The 20,477-nt window shown below is 45.2% G+C and overlaps 1 protein-coding gene across 1 annotated transcript in view; it reads right to left on the bottom strand.

Annotated features, from left to right (window-relative positions):
- The window catches only part of CDH15 (cadherin 15), a 129,596-nt gene that overhangs the window by 43,725 nt on the left and 65,394 nt on the right, over positions 1-20,477 (bottom strand). The window contains exons 3-8 of the mRNA XM_069217230.1: positions 16,772-16,927; positions 10,620-10,764; positions 9,507-9,667; positions 4,703-4,831; positions 3,859-4,047; positions 2,656-2,909 (exon numbers count right to left, since the gene is read on the bottom strand). Coding sequence (XP_069073331.1) covers positions 2,656-2,909; positions 3,859-4,047; positions 4,703-4,831; positions 9,507-9,667; positions 10,620-10,764; positions 16,772-16,927 — 1,034 coding nt within the window. The remainder of the gene's footprint in view (positions 1-2,655; positions 2,910-3,858; positions 4,048-4,702; positions 4,832-9,506; positions 9,668-10,619; positions 10,765-16,771; positions 16,928-20,477) is intronic.

Here is a 20,477-nt window from a genome sequence, read left to right as displayed (position 1 = left end):
ACCCAGTGTTTAAATCACACCATGTACCTGGCAAAAAGTGGGGGTAACCATGCCAAAAAAGGGTCACTTTCCTACAATATATATATATATATATATATATATATATATATATATATATATATATATACATACATACATACACACACACACATTCACGATGCTTGGTAAAGTTTGTTGATTGATTAAACACCTCTAGATAAATTAAATACCCATATGTACATTAATAATATAACTACATGTAACACTTTCTGCCATAATCTTGTGACTTGATATTGCTGTAAAAAATCACTTTTGCTTTTACTAACTCCATGAATTAAGTTTGTGTAACTCTATTAAATTTGTCTAACTCAGAAGGATAAAATTCTGAAATGTTCTCGCTGGGATCTACATTTAGTACCTGCAGGTTTGACCCTACTTTCTACAGCAGATTTACTAACCCACTGAGCTATCTGGTTATGAAAGAGCTTCTTTATTTGAATCACACAGCAGTAAGCAAACATTACATACGACCAAAATGGACACAACTATGGTAGTCCAACCAGAACTGCAAGTGCCTTTATACAACAGTTTACTTTTCAGTAGCATCAGCCTTTCCTTATAAAATGAACGCACCTTGCCCACATCATTGTTTTTTCTTTTGTTTTGTTGCAGCTCCTCACCCAGACATAAAGAGCTATTCAGGCTTGTTTTACTTCCTCACCTGCTTCTAAACTAAAATCCTGGGGACCCTGACTGTCAGATGCTCTTATCAATACTGAATAAAAATGTGAGTCCGCTCACATACCAGGTATGCCGGGGTCTCTGATCCCACAGACCTTCTCAACGCCCTGAGCTCACAACCTTCTCAGTCACTGCAACCATATGTGGCCATCACTTCAGTAAAGGCGAGACCTATTGGCTTTGGCAGTGCTTGTTTTATTTAGTGGAGTCCGTGGCACATACTGCTGTATAACTCAAGGTAGAAGTGCACCACCTGCAGGGCTGTTTTTTGCAGTCAAGCCCCCCCCCCCCCCCCCACCCCCACCCCCACCCCGTTCTGTATTGCTTGTCAACAATGCACTTCTTTTCCTCCACTACCAACGAGGAGCAAGTCAACCCCACTGTAACAGACAGGATCTTTTTGTCACGAATTGGTTCGTGTTTTCTAAACTTCTGTGGCTGAACTGTTTTGTAAAACTAGGTTTGTTAAGAAAATACGACCAGCTCAAGTATTTACGTCTCATTTCTGTAAAATCTAATATTCCCTTCAAAGGCTTCTAGAAAAATTCCCACTTAAGCTTATCATGGAAAAGACACATATCACACAACTCTTTGCTTCTTCTAGGCAGAAAACATGGCTCGAGAGGGAGCTCCTCATGTCTGGCAGATAATCACAAGTTTTAAAAGTCCATTGATGGGTAGCGGGCCAAACACAATTATATTAGCAGAATAAAAAAAAAACTGATTTGATTTAGGATGTGTAGACGGTCCCAAATATGCCAGTCTATCTGCCTTAATGAAATCATGCTTTGTTGTACAGATGTGTACCCCCAAATGTATGCATGCGCGTGTGCACACACGTGGCTGTGTGTGCATATATGTGCTTGATTTTGATCACGTAGAAGTAATTGGTCATATGTGGAGTGGATGCATTTGAGGGTGAAAGCAAGATTGCCCATGCATTTTGGCATACCCGCTTTATATGTGAGAGAGGCAGCTGCAAGCGGTGCCCCATGGGTGGTTGGACTATGGTCCACCAGGGCCTGTCAGCGGAATACCCTACACATAAAGCTAGTTTTCTTAAATGTAATGCGAGATAAAAACATACCTCTCCTAATTCCATCTTATCTGTTCTATGTTTAACATCGCCATGAGATAGCCTCTGCCGTACTGTGCAGCATGTACATGCCTTAGGATAACATAACACACATCTGTGTAGCTAAAGATGTAACTATAGGTACGTGTTGCATTTGTGATTCTGTGCATACGTATTTGTTCACGAGCATGTGAGTGCACATGGTTGTTTAGATACATCCAATGAAACATATTCCAAGGTTTGTGTGTTTGAGTGCCTACCCAGGTGTTTATTTGTGTGTATGTGTGCATGTGGGTGTACATACGTTTGTGTACATGCAGGTTGTCTGGAGATGTGTTTTAATGAACTGCTCAAGGTAAAACCCTCAAGGACAGGGTTCAAATCATGACTTCAGAGGCAATACAACCAATTATGTGCTTCCAGGCAAATCACTTTTGAATACCTGGGCTTGAATTTGTGTCATATTTAAAAACTTAGCACTGCACAACGTCTTTACTAGACACACACAAAGAAAAATGAAAAAAAATCTACCATGTGTTCTGCAGTCCAGCATAAAAGGGCGCCCTGACGTATGAAGCCATACTGCGCTGTAATAGTGGGTGTGTATGTTACACAGTTGCTAATAGCCTGCAGCTGTACCTTGTTTAGTGCAATATTATGTTGTTACCATCGTCCCTAGCACATCTCTGTTTCGGTGACCCCCTCTCAAGCTGGACCCTACCTCATACTTCATATATGCCCTTGCTTCGCTGGAGCTAGGACCACACTACATTAAATACCTAACAAAAAAGTGCAGGAGTTCATTCTTTTTCGTGTAAGTGAACCTTTAACTGTTCCTTTGTTGCTCTGCCCCCACTCACCTGAGGGTCTGGTGTTGTCTGATGTCAGGATCTGTCGCTGTGTATGTGGTAATTTCGCTCCCGGATATGGTGCCTTCTTTCAAACTGACCACCTTGGGGTTCTCCCGGAAGAAAGGGGGTTCGTTCATGTCTCTCACTTTCACAAGTGCTACAGCCCGGGCCCGGGAGGTCTTGGGGGCTGATCTGCTGAGCTCGTTCACATTCTGGACCATGATGGTCAACTCAACTTGCTCCTGCGCTTCGTGATCTAGAGGCTTAAGGAAGAGAACAAGCATCAACCGTGGTTAGCCTGATGTGACTGACTGAGTCCCAGCTCTCCTCGCATTCCAAAAGAAGTGAGTGCCTGTGCCCCAGCCTTACCACCTTGAGAAGCACCTGGCTAGCCTGAGGTGTCTGCCCAACCCTACCAGCCTTGTGTAGACTGCCACCCATCCTGCCATGTGAATTACTTTGCGGCAACCTAAGTGGCCTTTCCAAGGCTAGAAACTATCGGGACATGTGAATGACTGCGTCGGAGATATAAGCCTTAGAGGCTCTGGCAACACCAAACAACTGTGACTCTGTGCTATGCACTTTAGAACACCCTCCTTGTCCTGAAATCTAACACAGTGTGCTCAGGTGCGAAAGCCTTCCAAGAACCTCTGTTCTATCTACACATGTCTGTGACTCATTGTGATGCACTGTCCTGTCCTGAAATGGGGCAGGCTGACTCCTAACTCTACAGGCCGTGCCAAACACTATTTTATGTCTTCTGCCACAGTGCAGTATTCCTTCAAGAGGTTCTGGAGTATTCTAATATGTGGCTGATTTGCCCCATCTCTAAAAGCCTTCTAGAGGGCCCAGACTATCCTATCTGGTCGCCAAGCCTGCCCCAGTTCCCCAGACCTTCAAGAATCGCCTGGCAGTCTTGACATGTCACTGACTCTGCTACATATGTAGAAAGGTTACAATGATGGCCTTATCATCATCTTTACATGGACACGAAGGAACTAGTCTGTGGTTTTTATGATAGATTTTGTCAATACTTTGAAATTTAGAGTTACCTCTATAGAGTACACAGTTGATGGTTTAACCAATAGCTACTGCACGGTAGGTCACTGCAGACACATGGTAGCAAAGTATACTGCCAGGCCCAGTGCACCTACTCATTCCCCAACGTCATACCACACAGCTCTAAGAGCACCTAAAAAAAAGGGGGCCTACCTTAACCACAGACAGGATCCCATCATTGGTCTCAGGGTCCGTCCGGATGGCAAAGGCTCCTCGTTGGTCACTGCTCCGAAGAATGGTATACCTGGCCAACCAGTTGGAAGATCCATGGAGGTCTTTGTCCTGCACGGCTACCCTGCCAATGTCTATGCCCACAGTCTGCTCCATCACCTCCATAGAGAACTGCAAGAGAAGAAAAAATTGAGCCTACATCCACCATCACTTTTAACAGAGGACAATCATAAATTTACTGTTTCAGTGAAATATGTGAATACATTTCTAGATGAGCAGGTTAGCACCGGAACAAACAATATACTTGTAAGAAAGCAGAGGAGAACTGAAACTAAGAACAGACTTAATGGAAAATAATAGCCTCTGAACAAAGAACTTAAGAGAAAATAGTAGAAATGAGAAAGAAAGAGCTTCAACATTTCACCGCTGTAAAACAAGGATTTTAAAAGAACATATTGATTATTAGAAATATGTAAAACACTCCAGAGAAAATACAAAATATCTGAGACATACTTGGTCAGAACTATCAACATATAGGTCAGCAGAAGAAATATTCAAACATCCACCCTTCCAATTTGTCTCCTCCCCATGTCTTGATTGGTTGGATGAAAAGATGCAACAAAAGTCTAGTGCACATTTAAAACAGTAGGACTGAAAAGAGCTGTAACTGGAATGAAGGAAATAACAGATGGAAACTGAATCAGAGTGCACACAAGAGAGATTAGGAGAGAGACAGTGGCGAGATGATAATGAGAACTGTGAAACAGAGCAATATAAACAGTACCGGGGAGGGAGCAGACATGCTGTGTTTCTTAAGTTGGATTACCTTTTCTTGTGTAAACTCAGGTGGGTTGTCGTTGATGTCTCCAACATAGATGACAGCAGTCGCAGTATTGGTAAGGCCATCGCCAGACATGTCTGCTACTTGGATAGTCAGATTGTACATACGAACCACCTGGGGAAGTCAGTGATTAAAAAAAAATGATAATAATTGAAAGGTTTAAAAACAATGTTTTTTTAAGCATTCCTTACCATGAGTTTTTTGGCCTGCAGTCTTAATCCTAGCTACTGATGCATTTCACCAAATAAGCTGAAAGGTTGATGTTTTATCGCTTAAAAAAACAAAGATTACAGAGACGTTATTTAAATGTACAAAACCATAGAAATTCACCAGTTATAGTTATCTCAGATAACTATATCTTGCACCCCGCCATGCACAGTTGTCTGGTCAATAATTTTAATGCAGATGTTACAGCAACGGTATCAATGATGTCATCAAAGATGTCATGAGTGCTGTAATTTGTGCGGTGATTAGCAGTGTTTTTTTTAAATTCTGTTTCCTAACTATAACGTCCCTATAACCTTTGTTTTTTTCAGTGAATTTCTATGGTTTCTTTAACATACAGCAATTTTCATTACTATACATTAATCCAACCACCGCCTGGTTGGGGTTGGCCATAGGGCCTTGCCTGCAGCCAGTCCCCTGAGTCCAACCCCTATAACCACCCAACCCCACACTGGTTGTCTGCAGAGCCTGGCTGCCCCGCATGACCCCCCTTCCCCAAGCCGATATTGGCCTTGGGGACCCTCATCTACCGCGGCTCAGAGTAAATATATCTTTTTTTTAATTGGGGGTGGGAGCTCCGTGCCCCACCCCCGAATGATCTCCGCCCAGATGATCCCATCCCCGGAGCCTGGCCTAAACAATACATTTTTGCCCCCCTCCCCAGGCCAATCTCGACCCTGAGGACCCCATCTCCAGAGGCCTGGTCTAATTTTCTTTTTTTTGTGGATGGGGGCTGCGCGGTCCCCCTTCCTAGGCTGATCTTAGGCCCGGGAACCCCATACCCCAGGGCCCGGCCTAATTTTTGTAATGGGTTAGGGGCCACGTGGCTCCACCCAACCCCCCAGTACCAATCTCTGCCTCGGGGATCCCATCCCACAGGGGCTGGCCATTTGACCTGGGCCCAGTCTCAATGTTGGGGACTGTGGGGGGAGCCTTCGAGGCCCCCACGGTCCAAGATGGCTCTCCACCTCCTGTGAGAGCACTGTTTTCTCTGTCTCCCTGCCTGCATCTCCGCAAGCAAGGAGACAGAGAAAACTCCAATCCGATGAAGAGAGAGCTGTTTGCTTCAAAGCTGCCAGCAAGCCACAGCAAACAGCTATGTCCTGGGGGTGGACACCCCGGGACATAGCCGGAGCCGGCCCTGGAGGTTGATGGTCCTTAGGGCCATCTGTGGCTCCATGAGGGGGGCTGCCCACCACCTCCCCGGGACTGCAGAGGGGCCGTAATTGACTGCCTTTCTATTTTTTCAGTATATTTTACTTACTGGCAATCGCCAGTAGGTAGTTATAGTTAAGACCTAGTTTCTATAGAAAAAGTGTTTTTTATTTTGCTAATAACTTTGCCGTTGTCTTCATGAAATTATCTAATAAAGTGCAACGCTCAATTCAGTGTCTGTCTGGAAAGTTTCGGGCGATCTGTCAAGTGGGGGCCAAGAAAAAGGGGAGTCCCAAAACACTTTTTCCCCATGCATTTTTACATAGGGATTTTGAACAGCAATAGAGCCCGAACCACCGGACAGAATTACACCAAATTTAACAGAAGGGTGGCTCTTGGTCCAGAAAGCACAGTTTTTGTTATATGGTGTAAATCTATTCAGTAGTTTTAGAGAAATTAAAGAAAATACAAATTTGTATATATAGGGACGCTAAGGTTTCGCAAACCCTCCTGATCTCGCGCTGAGATCTGATTGTCTACCAACACTTCAGCAAGGAAGTGTTGGCAGCCATCTTGGGACTCTGCTTCAGCCGAGTCCCAGAAAAAAATATTAAAGAAAAAAAAAGGGGCCAGGGTATGGACACCCTGACCCTCCAGAGCAAAAAAGCATATGTGGCGAATCTGCTGAAAATAATAATAAAGAGCTTTGCTCTCTGCAGCCCCAGGGACCGCAACCTGCCGGATGCTTCAATTAAATACAAGCCACAGGGGTGCGTGCCCCCCCGCAGCCCAGAGAACCACCACTTCCCCGGGGCTTGCTGCTCAGACCCCCTGTAGCCTCGGGGACCGCCACCTCCCTGAGGCTTCACAGTAAATGAATGCGGGGTGCTCGCCCCCTGCAACCACGGGGACTGCCACCTCCACCGAGCTTCATAGCAAAAGAATACGGGGGGCCACTTGGCTTCCCGCATCCCGAGGACCACCACCTCCCCGGGGCAGATTTTGAAATTAAATGCAGGGGGTGCTTAAACAGCCCCCCCCCCGCAGCCCTGAGGACCACCACCTCCGTGGGGCTACATTTAAGTAACATAAGGGATCTGTTTTGGACCCTTGGCCCCAGGGACCCCCACCACCTCACCGGGGCAAATAAAGATGGAGGGGGGCTGCGTGACCCCCCTTGAAGAACCAATAATGGCCCTGGGGACCACCATCCCCCACAGCTTCTGCTGTGTCCCGGGGTTTGCGGTGACTTTGTGGGAGCTTTGACAGCTCCCCCAAAGTCAGAGCAAACACTCTGCTCGCAGTGAGAGAGAGCTGTCAAACAGCTCTCCCTTGCTGCGAGCAGAGATTTCCTCTGTTTCCCTGCCTGAGGAGATGCAGGCAGGGAAACAGAGGAAACATTGCTCTCACAGAGAGGGAGGCCACGCGGACTTGTGGCCAATTACCGCTGTGCTTGGCCAAAGGCTGTGCGCAGCATGGGGTAGGGTGGTTAGGGGTGTTGGCTGGAGTGACCGGCTGCAGGCCAGGCCCAGCAGCCAACCCCCGCTGCGCACGGCCAAATGCCATGCATGGCATGGTGTTGTGTGGTTATAGGGTTTGGCTACAGGCCCTGCAGCCAACCCCCTGTGTGCACAGCCGAAGGCTGTGCGTAGCGGGTAGTTGGGTTGTTATAGAGGTTGTACCAGGCCCTGCAACCAACCACGCCCTATGGTAAATATAACTCGCTCCCTTGCCATGGACTGCTAATTACCCCACAAATTAAAGCAGTCATGACATCTCTGAGAACATCATTGATAATGTCATTGTAACATCTGCAGTAAAATTATTGATCAGATAAATGTGCACGGCAGGGGCACGAGTTATAGTTACCTTAGGGCCCGAGAAATAGTTACTTAAAATAACGAACTATAACAGATGCAATTCTATGGTTTTGTACTTTTAAAATGTAAGCCTAACTATAATGTCCCTGTAACTTTTGTTTTTTTTAGGTGAATTTTTATGTTTTTTAAAAGTTCTATTTCCTAACTATAACGTCCCTGTAACGTATTTTTTTTAGTGAAAAAAAAATATATATTTATATATGTATATTTTCACTGTTGTACATTATAAGGATATTGTAAGTCACAGAGGAGTTCCATGATCATTTAGTGGAACGAGGCTGAAGGCTGAGTTCTTTTATAAGGTCATGGAACTCAGATGATTTGCAGTATCCTTTTTATGTACAGCAAGGGGTAATTTAATCCTTAGAATACATGGTCAAATCATCACCTTCTCCATAAACTGCTTTAGCCCATAGAGTCTCTCTCTTTCATATTCATTGCACACAAGACGATTAAAATGAGATGTTATATTCCGAAATTCAATATACCAGAAAGAGCAGTTAGTAATTTTAGCAAAAAATATCTGAATGAATTTAAAGTAAATCAGATTTTAATTTTTTTTTGGCTCAGATTAGGTAGATACATAAAGAGATTCTACCTTTACTGCAATGACCTATAGTCTGAATCAAGTAAACATATTTTCATAAATACCTTCTTTCTATTGGTATTGTTTTCTTTTTATAAAAAACATTAGTTGTTTTAAAAGCAGCATTGTGACTTGCCTTTCTCCCTGGCTACTGGCTGATGGCATTGTGACGTCACAACTCTAATAACTTATAACAGGTGAGCCACTATGTCATTTCTTTATTATAGGTGACTAGATATGACAGAAGTCTCCTGTAAAAAGGAAATTAGAGACAGACATCTATACAGGCTCCGATGTATTATTTGAGATTTAATATGTGTTCTGTCTTCCTGATTGAGGCACAGCGATAATTCCATTGGTTGTGAAAAGAGAGGGAAACTATCAAATCAGTAATGAGAAATGGGAGTTGGTGGACCTTCCAAACCACTTCGAAGATTGACAGTAGACTAACCTTCCTTGTCAAGACAAGGACTAAAGGAAGACCCACAAGCCAAACCAGCGAAGATCAAGTAGAACACCACACAAACCAGTATAAAGGAATAAGGGCAGAGCACCCTGAATAATCGGTGTAAAGGAAAGACAGTATGTAACCAACCAAACCAGTACAATGAAATAAGGGGACAGTGCGGACAAGAAATGATGCCCATGAGTTGGCGCTGGGGCCCGAAGCAGTGGAACCGCCTTTTTTTTTTTTGCAGGATAGCATCAGCCTTATTGTTGTGTAGCCAGCTGATTATGTAGGAGGACGAAGCACCATTTCGAAAAGTCATCATCTGAGGCTTCTTAAGGTTGTAGAAAACATATTTTGAAGCGCTGTGATGAACCTGACCTGCTGCTAACTCTTCACAATTCATCTTAATTGAGACATGTCATAGCTTTGAAGTTCTAGAAAGTATTTATTTGCTTATTCTAGAGACCCTACATTCATCCCACGCCCGGTTACCTCTCGATCAAGGCCCACTTGCACCGTCCTGATTACTCCGGTGTCCTTGTCGATGCTGAACATCTGTGGTGTACCCTGCTCAATGATGGAGTACCGTAGAGCCCCATTGTCTGTCTCTGGATCATCAGCATCAGTCGCCTCTGCCTTTGTAACATAGGTACCTGACACGCAAAAAACATAAATCCACAAGTGTCTTAGACATGATCGCCTATTGCAAATGACTACAGGTGGTGATGTTAGCACCTCACAAGTGGTTGAGCATCCTATGGAGCTTTGACTATGAGCATCTCTTCACTTAACACAAATCTTTGTGCTCAGCTCACAATCGAACTGTGAACAAGTCATTGGACCAGCGGGGAGACACCTTTAGAAACAAATGTACATCTTTCACTCATCTGTGGTATTTCACTTGAATGACATATTGAGATCAGTCTGTTTTCTACCATGAAGTTGAAGGGAACATCAAAGGGTAGACCACTCCCTGCATTTGGGTTTGCATGCAAGCTTTGACATGCCATATAGTTGTCAGTGGAAAGATGCTGAAGGGTGTAGCTGCATTACAGAGCAAAGATAGCAAAGAATGTTTCTGTGTTCATCCCAGGACTAGGAACAGTAAAAAACAAGAATTGGCAAAAGGAATAGGACAGAGTTTATTGTGCCAACGCATGTACACACCGGCATTAGCAAATGCTGTTTACATGCATTGCATGCACAAAGGCTGTTCATCACAATAAAGCACGCCCTACTGCGTTTGCCAGTGCTGGAAAGGACAAAGCATCAAAAAGTACTTTTTGGTTGGTTGAATGAGTCCAAATAACCAATAGCATAAGTTGAGGAAAAGGGTCCTCTGGATGGAGCCAAAATCCTCTTTATGTATATTTTAAAGAACTGGTGACAATAGGTCTTGCAGACATGGACAGCTGTGCTTTGAAGCTAGACCTAATGACCATAATGTAGTGATGCTTTAAACAAACCCATGGGTCCCAGAGGAGCTAATCTCATGGCTACAAATGCCTTTGCCCAGACGGGACAAAAAACTGCCATGAGAAGAGAGCACTTTGGGTTTTCAGCACTCCTTTTCTGTATGGAGTAGAGGTAGAGGCTTTTCCTTACCTGGTGTTGACCCCTCCAGCACGTGCCCGGTGATGTTGGTTTTCGTAAATACAGGGCGATTGTCGTTCTGATCCACAACTACGATCTCCAGGTCTGTGGGGTCTTCGAGGAGCTCGCCGTCCAGGTCCACAGCAAAAGCCCTAAGCTGGAAGAGATGGTGAAAAAAGAGCCTGTGAATTGACTGCCAAAGGAATCCAAGTCATGGACAACAAACATCAATCACTACAGAAAAGGAACTCATCCTACCGCCCTACCCCCACAGGGCTTACATGGAAAGTAAAGCAGCAAATGGCTGCTGCTTGGAAGGACATTGTATTACTCTTTTCTGTTAACATGCAGGTCCCAACCAAAGCACCTCAAGCTGCTGTTTTCCAGTACGCCAGCAGCACATACAGGTGGGCCGGCTGACGGGAGGTTGCAACAGGCAGTGTCCAGCATATACTAGGCTTAATGTTTTCCTGCAAACACACAAACGTACTGCATTACATAAGAAGTTGTTGATGTGGACTTTTCTGTGCAGTGGTAGGTTTTGTGATATAGATCATCAGTAAATGTTGGTTTGTTTCAGCTAGCTCACAGTATCATGTCTAAACTCCTAATCTTCCCAGGGTAATAGATGTTATTGGTAACCTCGAACATGACCAGTCTGATTCCCAAGGAATTTGTGGAAACAGATCTAACCCTTTCGTTTGTTATTATTGCAAGTCCAAGATATACACATAAAATACACGAAAATGCTTTTTCAGAATACTTATTGAAGCAATTGTATTCTTGCAAAGAAATCGTGACTCAGTTTGTTTTGAATCGACCTTCTTCTCTATCTCTTTTGTTGGCACCTGCAAGGTATGTTTGTGTTGTCTTCCTGACAGAGGTGCGGTACTCAGCAGAGTTGACGTGCAGAGATCTATAGCACTCTAACTTGGTGTTTACCATTTGCATTTTGTACACATTTCATTTTTTTTTTGCTCGTCTACATGAAGTAATGTAACTGTATACAACATAGACATAAGATGAGACATGAATGGATACAGCAGTTGGATGGATGTTGTAGAACGTATGGTGGAGGTAAGACCAGAGCTAAGGCCTAACATTTTGTATAAATATATATGCTTTTAACAGTGATACCACAGTGGTAATGCATGTCCCTGTGGGTGTTTTTGTGTAGGCACAGTTGTGTCAGTAGGCCTTTCTTGTTCCACCAAGTGTGCTTTGAAGGCACATTTAAAGAGCGCTAAGGGCATGGCCAGTGGTGTAGTAGGGTCCCATGGGCTGGGATGTAGGCATCAAAAATGCCTTTCATTGTTCCACTGCTGATTTGTAAAAAAAAAAAAAAAAAAAAAAAGTAAAGTAAGGTGGGCCCCTGTACCATTGCACCTGCTGCACTATTGCTCCTGGCTCTGGCCCCATCAGTTGGGAAGGCAGAGAAATGGTCTTTTTACCTGGTAATGTATTGGCTCCCCCTGCTATTGACTCATGATGCCGCTCTGTCTGTCACAGTGGCATTCACATACCAGTGCACAGCAATGGCCACTGTATAACTCAAGGGGAGAGCGGCAGAGACAAGGTGAATATAAAAAATAAAAAAACAAACTTACCTTGCCTCCGCCCCTGCTGCCTCGCTCGTCACTCCTCTTCTGGTGTCCCAGCATTCACTGCTGAGACACCAGCACAGGCTCCCCAGCAATCCTGGTGCTGCTTTTATGCTAAACTTAGCATGAAAGCAGTGCCCGGATTGGTCTAAGCGGCTCGGGCTGTTGCTCAGACACAGCCCTGGGGTCTGTGCAGTTTCTCCAGTCCCGGCTGGTGAAACCTAAGTGCGCATGCGTGTTTGGCCAGCCTCAGGCAACTGGCCAAGCACACATGTGCACTTAGGCTCTCCCCCCACCCACGGCCTAGCCCCACCCCTCCCTGCACTGCTGGCTGTGGCAGAAGCACAAAATAAAACTATTTTATTTTTCTGCTTCTGGCTCAGCCAGTGGGGCGATGCTCCTTTGCCATAGCGAAGGAACCGCCCCTCCCAATGCATATAAGTACAAGGACAATTCTTCTGTTCATATCACTGAAAGAACACCCTGACTTTGTAAACCCAACTGTAGTACTGAGTCATTAAATAAGGAGAATTCATAAATTCTTGTGCAACACTGACATCTACTGGCTCTTTGAACTAAACAGGTTAGACGATCCCACAAATTAACAGCACATTTTCTTTTACGCTAAGAATTAATTACGTACTTTTCATTATATAAATACATGCCCCACTGTAACCATAGCTACTATAAAAATACACAGGTGTCCGTGGCTGCAGTGAACACACTTATGCGGCTTTGGATCATGTTGTTGAGATTTAAACTATCTGATTTTGAGTCATTCTCCTTAGAAAAGTCACCGGTGAGTTCAGAGCCAGTCCAGCCCAGAAGGGTTCCCACGGCATAACCGCGCAATCGAGGTCTGTGGAGGTCCATGAACCTTAATGGTAGATGTGTTGCCCTGTCCTGTCACTGAGTGCCAATTGCTTCCAAGAGTGGCACCACACAGACACTCTCCTGTAATGTCTCACAAATCATCCCTAATTCAGTTCAACAAAAGTCCCAGAAACTAGGGGGGACTTCGAGGGGGAGCTAGCTCAGGAACGTCCCCGAGAAGGAGTTCAGTCATAGAAACCGGAGACTGAAGCCGCGTCTCCATGTTACATTAATCTGTTTATGTGAATTTACATTCTCACAAAATAGAGGTTTTTCCTTACGGCCATGGAACAGTCAACTCAAAGAATAGTTTTCTCCATGAACTTGAGTAGCTTTGCACTCCACCTAGGCAAAGTCATTTGGTGTCTATCGACCCCAAACTTTCTTTCAAAGACCAGGTGAGAAAGAAAAGACTACGTTACGCCTCTGCGCGTAAGGAAAAGAATCAAGCTCCCCCCCGCCCCCAACTAAAACCTTCTGCTCCACTGTCCACACAGACGATGGTAGCTCCCCACTCATTGGTCCCTCTGATCCAGCTTTGAAGACAGTCTGTCAATCAGCTGCTAGACTCGTCACAGGGCGCTAGACTCGTCACAGGGCACTAGACAAACATCACATCACCCAGACCTGAGGTGAGCATGACTGGCTTCCTCTCCAAGGACCAATTATATTTAAGATACGCTGCCTCATCCTCAAGGCCATCGGCAGCAATACAATTCTACCTTTCAGACAAACATTCTGCGTTCCCAGGGCTTCACGTGTGTGGGGGGCGGGCTCTAAAAGGTGTGTGGCCTATGTAGTTATAGGCACAGCTTAAACACATACAATTAATTTCTGTGAGTCCCATAGTGTGCTACCTGGCCAGTAATTTGGTGTCTCTCTTCGCTTTCTGTTATTGCATCCAGATATAATACCACAGCAACTGACATCCATCACAATGTAGTCATGGCTACTGGCTTTGTCAGTGGTTGTCTGTGTGACTCTGGAGAATAAAGACATTTTAATTAAAAATAAATAAATAAATAAATAAACTTACCTCCACGCCGCTTCTCGCTGCAGCGCTTCTCTCTTCTGTTCTGCAGGCAAGCACAGGTTCCCAGCCTGCCCTGAACCAAGCAGTATCAGGATTGGCTGGAAGCACCCAGCCAGGGCCCTGCCAGGCAGACTGGAAGCCTGTGCAGGCTCTCTCCAGCCCGGCAACAGAGTTGCACAGCCTTCTGCGCATGTATGTTTGGCCAGCCCACGACTGCCTGCCAAACATACATGCGCAGTGAGGGGAGTGCACTCACTGCTCGTGACCCCGTGGCCCCGCCCCTTTCAGAAGGAAGGGACCATAAACATAGTTTATGGTCCCTTCCTTGTGAAAGGTTTTCAGCTTCTGCTGCTGGCGGGGGGCGACGCTCCTCCGCCCACATGGAGGAGCTGCCACTGCTTAAAGTCCTGCACGTTCCCAACTGTGCAACACACCAGGCACTTGCCTAGCATAAACTAGGAACCACAAAGAGCGCACTAAAAAAGGCAAAAAACAGCCATGTCAATGTATGCAGGCAGAAGATGCAATCTGCATATAAACCGACCACCCCCATACACACTGGAGACCATTCCTTCCCTCATTCCTGTGCATCAACTGGCATGTATAGATCTTTTGCTCTGTAAGGCAGTCCATATCCATCTGAGACAAGATATGCATGAAACAAATAATTGAAATATATTAATAATACTAATACATGGATCTTCTAATGTGCCAACTTCCGCAGTATGGTTTGGTGTGGGTTGGAATAGCAGGCTCTGTTGTGACTGCTGAATGATGCATCAGGCTGCGACAGTGGGTGGTGTGGGGTGAGCACAGGCTGAGACTCTGCTCAGTGGCTCAGGCCTTGCTGCTGGTGTTTCTATGGGCCGTGGATTCGCATCCAGTAAAACTGGGCACAGGGTTCCTGCCCCAAGGATTAATAGGTGGCCCAGGTTGGGCAGCGTTGTCCCCCCATGGACACTGCATGGGGGTAGCTTCAGGGATGATGTTACACCCTTCTAGTAAATGTAGTTGGGTATGGGTGCTTTCAGTCGGGTATGGTGAGGTGTCCGTCGGATTTCACCAGCAACTATTACAAGAACACACAGACAAAAACGCGCACACTCCCTCTCTGCTGTTAATGTCTCCAAAAATATTTTCCCTCATATACTACCCACATTCCTCTCCCTTTGCACCGCCCTTTAGCCCCTCTCTTGTGCCCTGCTTGCCCTATAATGTATTTTACCATTATATGCCGGCGTGATTGTTGGAAAATCTGAAGGTCACACCCCACCCTGTCTTACACCCCTGGCTGCAAATGACTGATAATGGGGGCCTTCATGTGTAAAGATGCCCCAAAACATAATAACCACATGAAGCTGAGCAGTGAGCTGCCATGCCCCTCGGCAGAGTGAACACCCCACGTCCGGCACCGCACACAGCCTTGCACAGAACTCCACTCTGAACCACAACATGTCCTAGCGACGTCATCAGCTGGCGGGAGAAGCCTCCTGCTCCACTGGCCCCTCCCCGGGGGGCTGGAGCCCCTAGGGCCGGCCCTGAAAGCCCAGGGCCGCTCCTGGTGCCCCTGGCACTGCCCCCAGCTCCCCAGGGTAACGGCAGCAGGTTCGGGCAGGGAGGGAGGAGGAGGCAGTTAAAGACAAAGGGACCAGAGGGAGACAGGGGATGATGAAAATAGAAAGATGATGTCACGAGATGAAGGAAGAGGGACTAGTTTGAGCATTTCTGCCATGACTGCTTTTGGCTCCGCAGTCCGGCCCTGCTACTCGGTTACTAAACAATATGAAATACATTAACTGAACACTTTGACTCGGGTCAAGGAATACCCCAGAACCGCCCAGAGTGCTTAGATTTCATACTCACGATCAGCTCCTGCGAGCGATAGCAGGTAACATAGCAACAAGGCCAAAAAAGCTACATTTTGTCAAACACACGCGGACCCTTTTTGACCCTCATTTAGCTAAGTGATACAGGTCTGTTACAATACTCTGCCAGCATTATATGAACTACATACCAATAAACACTCCTGCCCCCCTCGCACACACATCCCCAGTCTCCTGTCCTCCACTTGAGGTTGACACAAAGCCATACCACTAATTTTGCAGGGGTGATCTTGTCTATTACATTTTAAATGGACAAATGAATAACAGTATTAACAGGCAACTGCCCTCCACCAAAATTCCAACTACACCCTCTCTTTGAAAGTTGCATTATAGTGAACTTTTGCAATGTAAGAGAATACAAGCACTGTATATTACCAACATGTACGTAAAATGTTTTCTATAGCGGCGTTAGCACATAAGCAGATATTTTTGTGTATAGTTTGTTTTCTTGTATAGCCTTCTTGTCAAACCACATATTTTTGACCTCCACATTGCACCAAATGGCAACAAATGAAATAAAAAGATCATATGGAAAGCACAAGGAGAGAACCCAGCATAGATGCATTCTGGGAAAGTAAACATTATGCTAAATTTGCACTGGGCCTGTCCCTTGCAGTTTTTCTAAAATGGTCCAGATTGTGGAGGTCTACTACTGTCATGGTTATGCCTGTTGTACGCGCCTCCAAACTTCTGCATAGCTCCTTGCCCCCAGTGCTTCTCACTCCCTAAAGACATGAGGTAGGCCCGTATCCCCTCAAGCCCTTTCCCCAGTACCTTGAAACGGTCGTGCACCTCTCGGTCCAGCATGGCATTCAGGTAGATGGCACCGGTGGTGGTGTTGATGGTGAAGATGCCACGGGGTTCCTCGTCCACACCTGGCCCTTTAATGCTGTAGATGACACTACCCAGCTTCTGCTTGTCTGACTTAATCTGCGAGGAGGAGAGTATGGAGTGAGACAGGAGGGTTTGCATGGGGTGCAGTGAGATAATGGTCCCTGTGTGGTTAACAGAAAAGATGGCAATAAAACATGGACTAGTGGCATAGTCATCAACTGGGCAGGCTGTAGAGCTGAGTTCTAAGTTGAAAAGCACTTCATACAAATCCTCTCCACAGATCACAATTTTTTTGTTATTGACCATACTTTCAAATTTTCCATAAAAGCCTAGAAATATACACTTAGCACACAGAGGCCAGGCAAGGGCCACTGGTTGAGCGCAGGAATCATAACAGATTGGACAGCACTGAGGCGCAGGAAGTTGCTATCACCGTCTCACGTGATAGTGGGATTGCAAAGCCGATGCAAGGGTGAGCCAGTGGAGGTGAGGCACCAAGAAAGACATGGGCCTATTTGCACCTCCACTCATCTCTTTCATACCCCACAATCACACTGAGAGGGCAGAGTGCCACTTCTTCTTATTAACTAATTGATTAATTAGTTAATTAATTCATTTAAAAATCCTTTAGATTATCACTTCATTGGTCAACATAAAGAGATTACAGATCTCAGAGTACCAATAAATAGAAGATCTATGCAGGAAAGAATTGTAATGTACCATATATTAATATAATACTTCTTCCCCTGAAGAGGTGCTGAAACACTTTACGGATGGGTAGCACGCTACTCCATGGACCCAGTCAGTCCCGTGTGCTAGCTCTAGGTGGTGCAGTAAGTCGTACATAGGCCAACATTATCAGAGTTGGTATACCGAGTAGCTGCATGTAATATCTAATCTAGAGGAAAATTAGTTTTTAATTGTGTTTATTGATGCAAATGCTTCGTTTTGTATAGAAAGGTATGTAGGAATGATGGACATGCAGTCTAACATGAGTATTTTACTTCTGTTTGGTTTCTGTAGTATGTTGTCATATTAGGTGGCCCTACTGTTGTTAGACAATACAGTAATGCATACAGGCTCGGTCGGGGAGTCTGGTGGTATAGGGTCTAGTAGGACTTGGTTTGGAAGGTCAAACTGTATAGGGCAGCACGAGACGTGTAATGACACAGATTCAGTTAGTAGTGGTATGAAATAAACCTGTTATACAAGTTGTGCACATTTTGACTATGGCATATATGGGGAGTGTTATTAAAAAAAAGTACAATAAAATGTTTTCACTGATTGTATTTTATTTGTATTTACATAGTTGCATCATTCAGACTATGTGAGTGCTGAAAGTTGTTTGAAATTCATTGGTGCTGTTAGGTTCTCTGGAAATATGAAGACTTCATACTTGTTTCCATATGTATCCTGGTACTCCATCTTTGATAATTATGTTTTAGATGTGATAATCTGAGATAATGGCAATTTGAGGTCATGCGATCTTCCTAGATTCTATGTGTTACAACAGGCCCCACTTCCAGTTGACAATGAGAATCTTACTATATTTCATGTTACATAACCATGAAAGAAGAGGTGCAATTTTCTGATCAGCGGGTGCTCTATCTTGGGTTTGCGCATTCACCTAAAGAGCCTTGTTTAGCATAAAAGCTGTAGAAACTAAAAATAGCGCATAGAGCATCCGCAGATGGGGGAATTGCAGCATTGTGTGTCCAGACGTCATACAGGTAATTGCCATTGGTCTTAGTCCTCCTCTTCCTCATAACTGTCCTTACTTTGAGGTGTGTACCGAGAATACAAATTTCGCAACATCAGTACTGGATTCCAGGCATGCACACCTTACAAGTACTAAACGAAAGTGTCAGCCCCAACATTCTCCTGAGCTTTGTCCAGCCTCCATAAGGAGGACGCAGACTAACAAGTTTCATGGAGAGAGGGGAGCGTGGGTGGGGGAGCCTGAGGATTGTGGTAAGAAAGAGTTGTGTTAGGTGTAATGGGGATTACTGGTAAATAATATAGACATTAGCACGGGACCTCTCTTCTGAGGTGCATCAAAGGAGACCCCAAACCTTGGCTTTATCAATACCTCATACAGCCAGAAGAGAAAACTCTGTGTAATTTGTTGGTACACTTGTCAACTGAACTCAAAGATAAGAATTTAGAATCTCAATCCCAAAGCTCATCTCGGTCTTCATGTGAATGCCAAGGATTCTCTTCTTCTGACAAGGAATTGGAAGAAGGCTAGATAATCTGCTGTTGTGACCCATAGATCTTTGAGTAAAAGAATGTCAAAAAGACTGCCTCAGTGCATAAAACATCATTGAAATCAGACTGAGGTGGTAGCCACCAGGACAGTTTTGGAATTTTATGCCTGACTTATTCTGTTGCTCAAAGGGATGAGACTAGAAATTCTTTAAGACCAACAATAGGTTCCTGTGTGAGGCCAGTGGAGCTGGCAAGACCTTATAGAAAGAAAGTCATTTCAGCAATGTTAATGCAGAGTCATCTTCTCCTAGCAACCCTTCCCACAGTTTCAGGAGGGCCCCAGCTTGAGCAACCTTGAGGTGGAAAGTCGCTACTGAGAGTCCCGCGAGAATCATTCCAAAGGAAAAAAGGGACATCTTGGAGCTCATACATAAGAATGGAAAGGACGTCAACTGAATTATTTCTTTAAAAATGACCAATGCTTATTATATACATTCAGGGCCTCATTATGACCCTGGCAGCTGGTGGTATGCTGGCGGTGTTCCGCCAGCTATTATGACTGTGGCTCAATAGCCATACCGCCGGCCCCTCCACTATACCCCATGCTTTCGCCTGGCGCTGCCCTGGGGATTATGAGTCCCCGACCGCCAGCCTGGCCACGGCGGTAAACACCGCCGTGGAAAGGCTGGTGGTAAGGGGGACTTGGGTGCACCTGGGAGCCCCTGCACTGCCCATGCACTTGATTCGAATTTCTGATTCTGCACATCAGCATTACCTATTATGAGCCGGCAACAATGGTGATGTGACTTTTCCGCTGGGCCAGCGGACGGTAACACTGTTACCGCTGGCCCAGCTGAAAAGTCATAATAGGGAGGCAGAAATATCGCGGGACTGGCGGTATTCTGGCTCCCGCAGCCTCGGCAGTCTTTTCAAAAGACTGCTGAGGTTGTAATGAGGGCCTCAGTGTCAAGGGCCTCCTGGTCTGGGACTCAGAGGCATCATCCTGTTGAGGTTGAGAGGATGTAGCCTCCACTGGAGCTTAGATTCCTGATTTTAATAGACAATAGCACTAGAGCTTTCAATTTCTGATAGCGGAGATCCTGTAAGAATAAAAAGGATTCAGCACTGGCCATGGAAGAAAGCAATCCCACAGCACTTTGAACAAGCAAGTTGCCCTGTGTACCCTTCTCCACTGATTGGCTGACATCCAGCAATGTGACAAAGTATATGATAGCTGATGGCTAAGAGGTTCCTCGCTTGAAAGAAACATTGACTGTAACTCTGTTTAAAACCATACCCCAGTGAAAATCAGATCATGAGATGGCAACAGCATCAACTTCTTTGTATTGAGTAGAACGGTATCTTGCTCCAGGCAAGGACATACTGCTTGAATTCCTCGGCCTCGGATGATGAGGTGGGATGAATCAACTAACAATCT

This window comes from Pleurodeles waltl, chromosome 12 (assembly GCF_031143425.1).
Source record: "Pleurodeles waltl isolate 20211129_DDA chromosome 12, aPleWal1.hap1.20221129, whole genome shotgun sequence".
NCBI classification, from domain to species: Eukaryota; Metazoa; Chordata; class Amphibia; order Caudata; family Salamandridae; genus Pleurodeles; species Pleurodeles waltl.
This window is presented reverse-complemented; position numbering and strand designations above follow the sequence as displayed.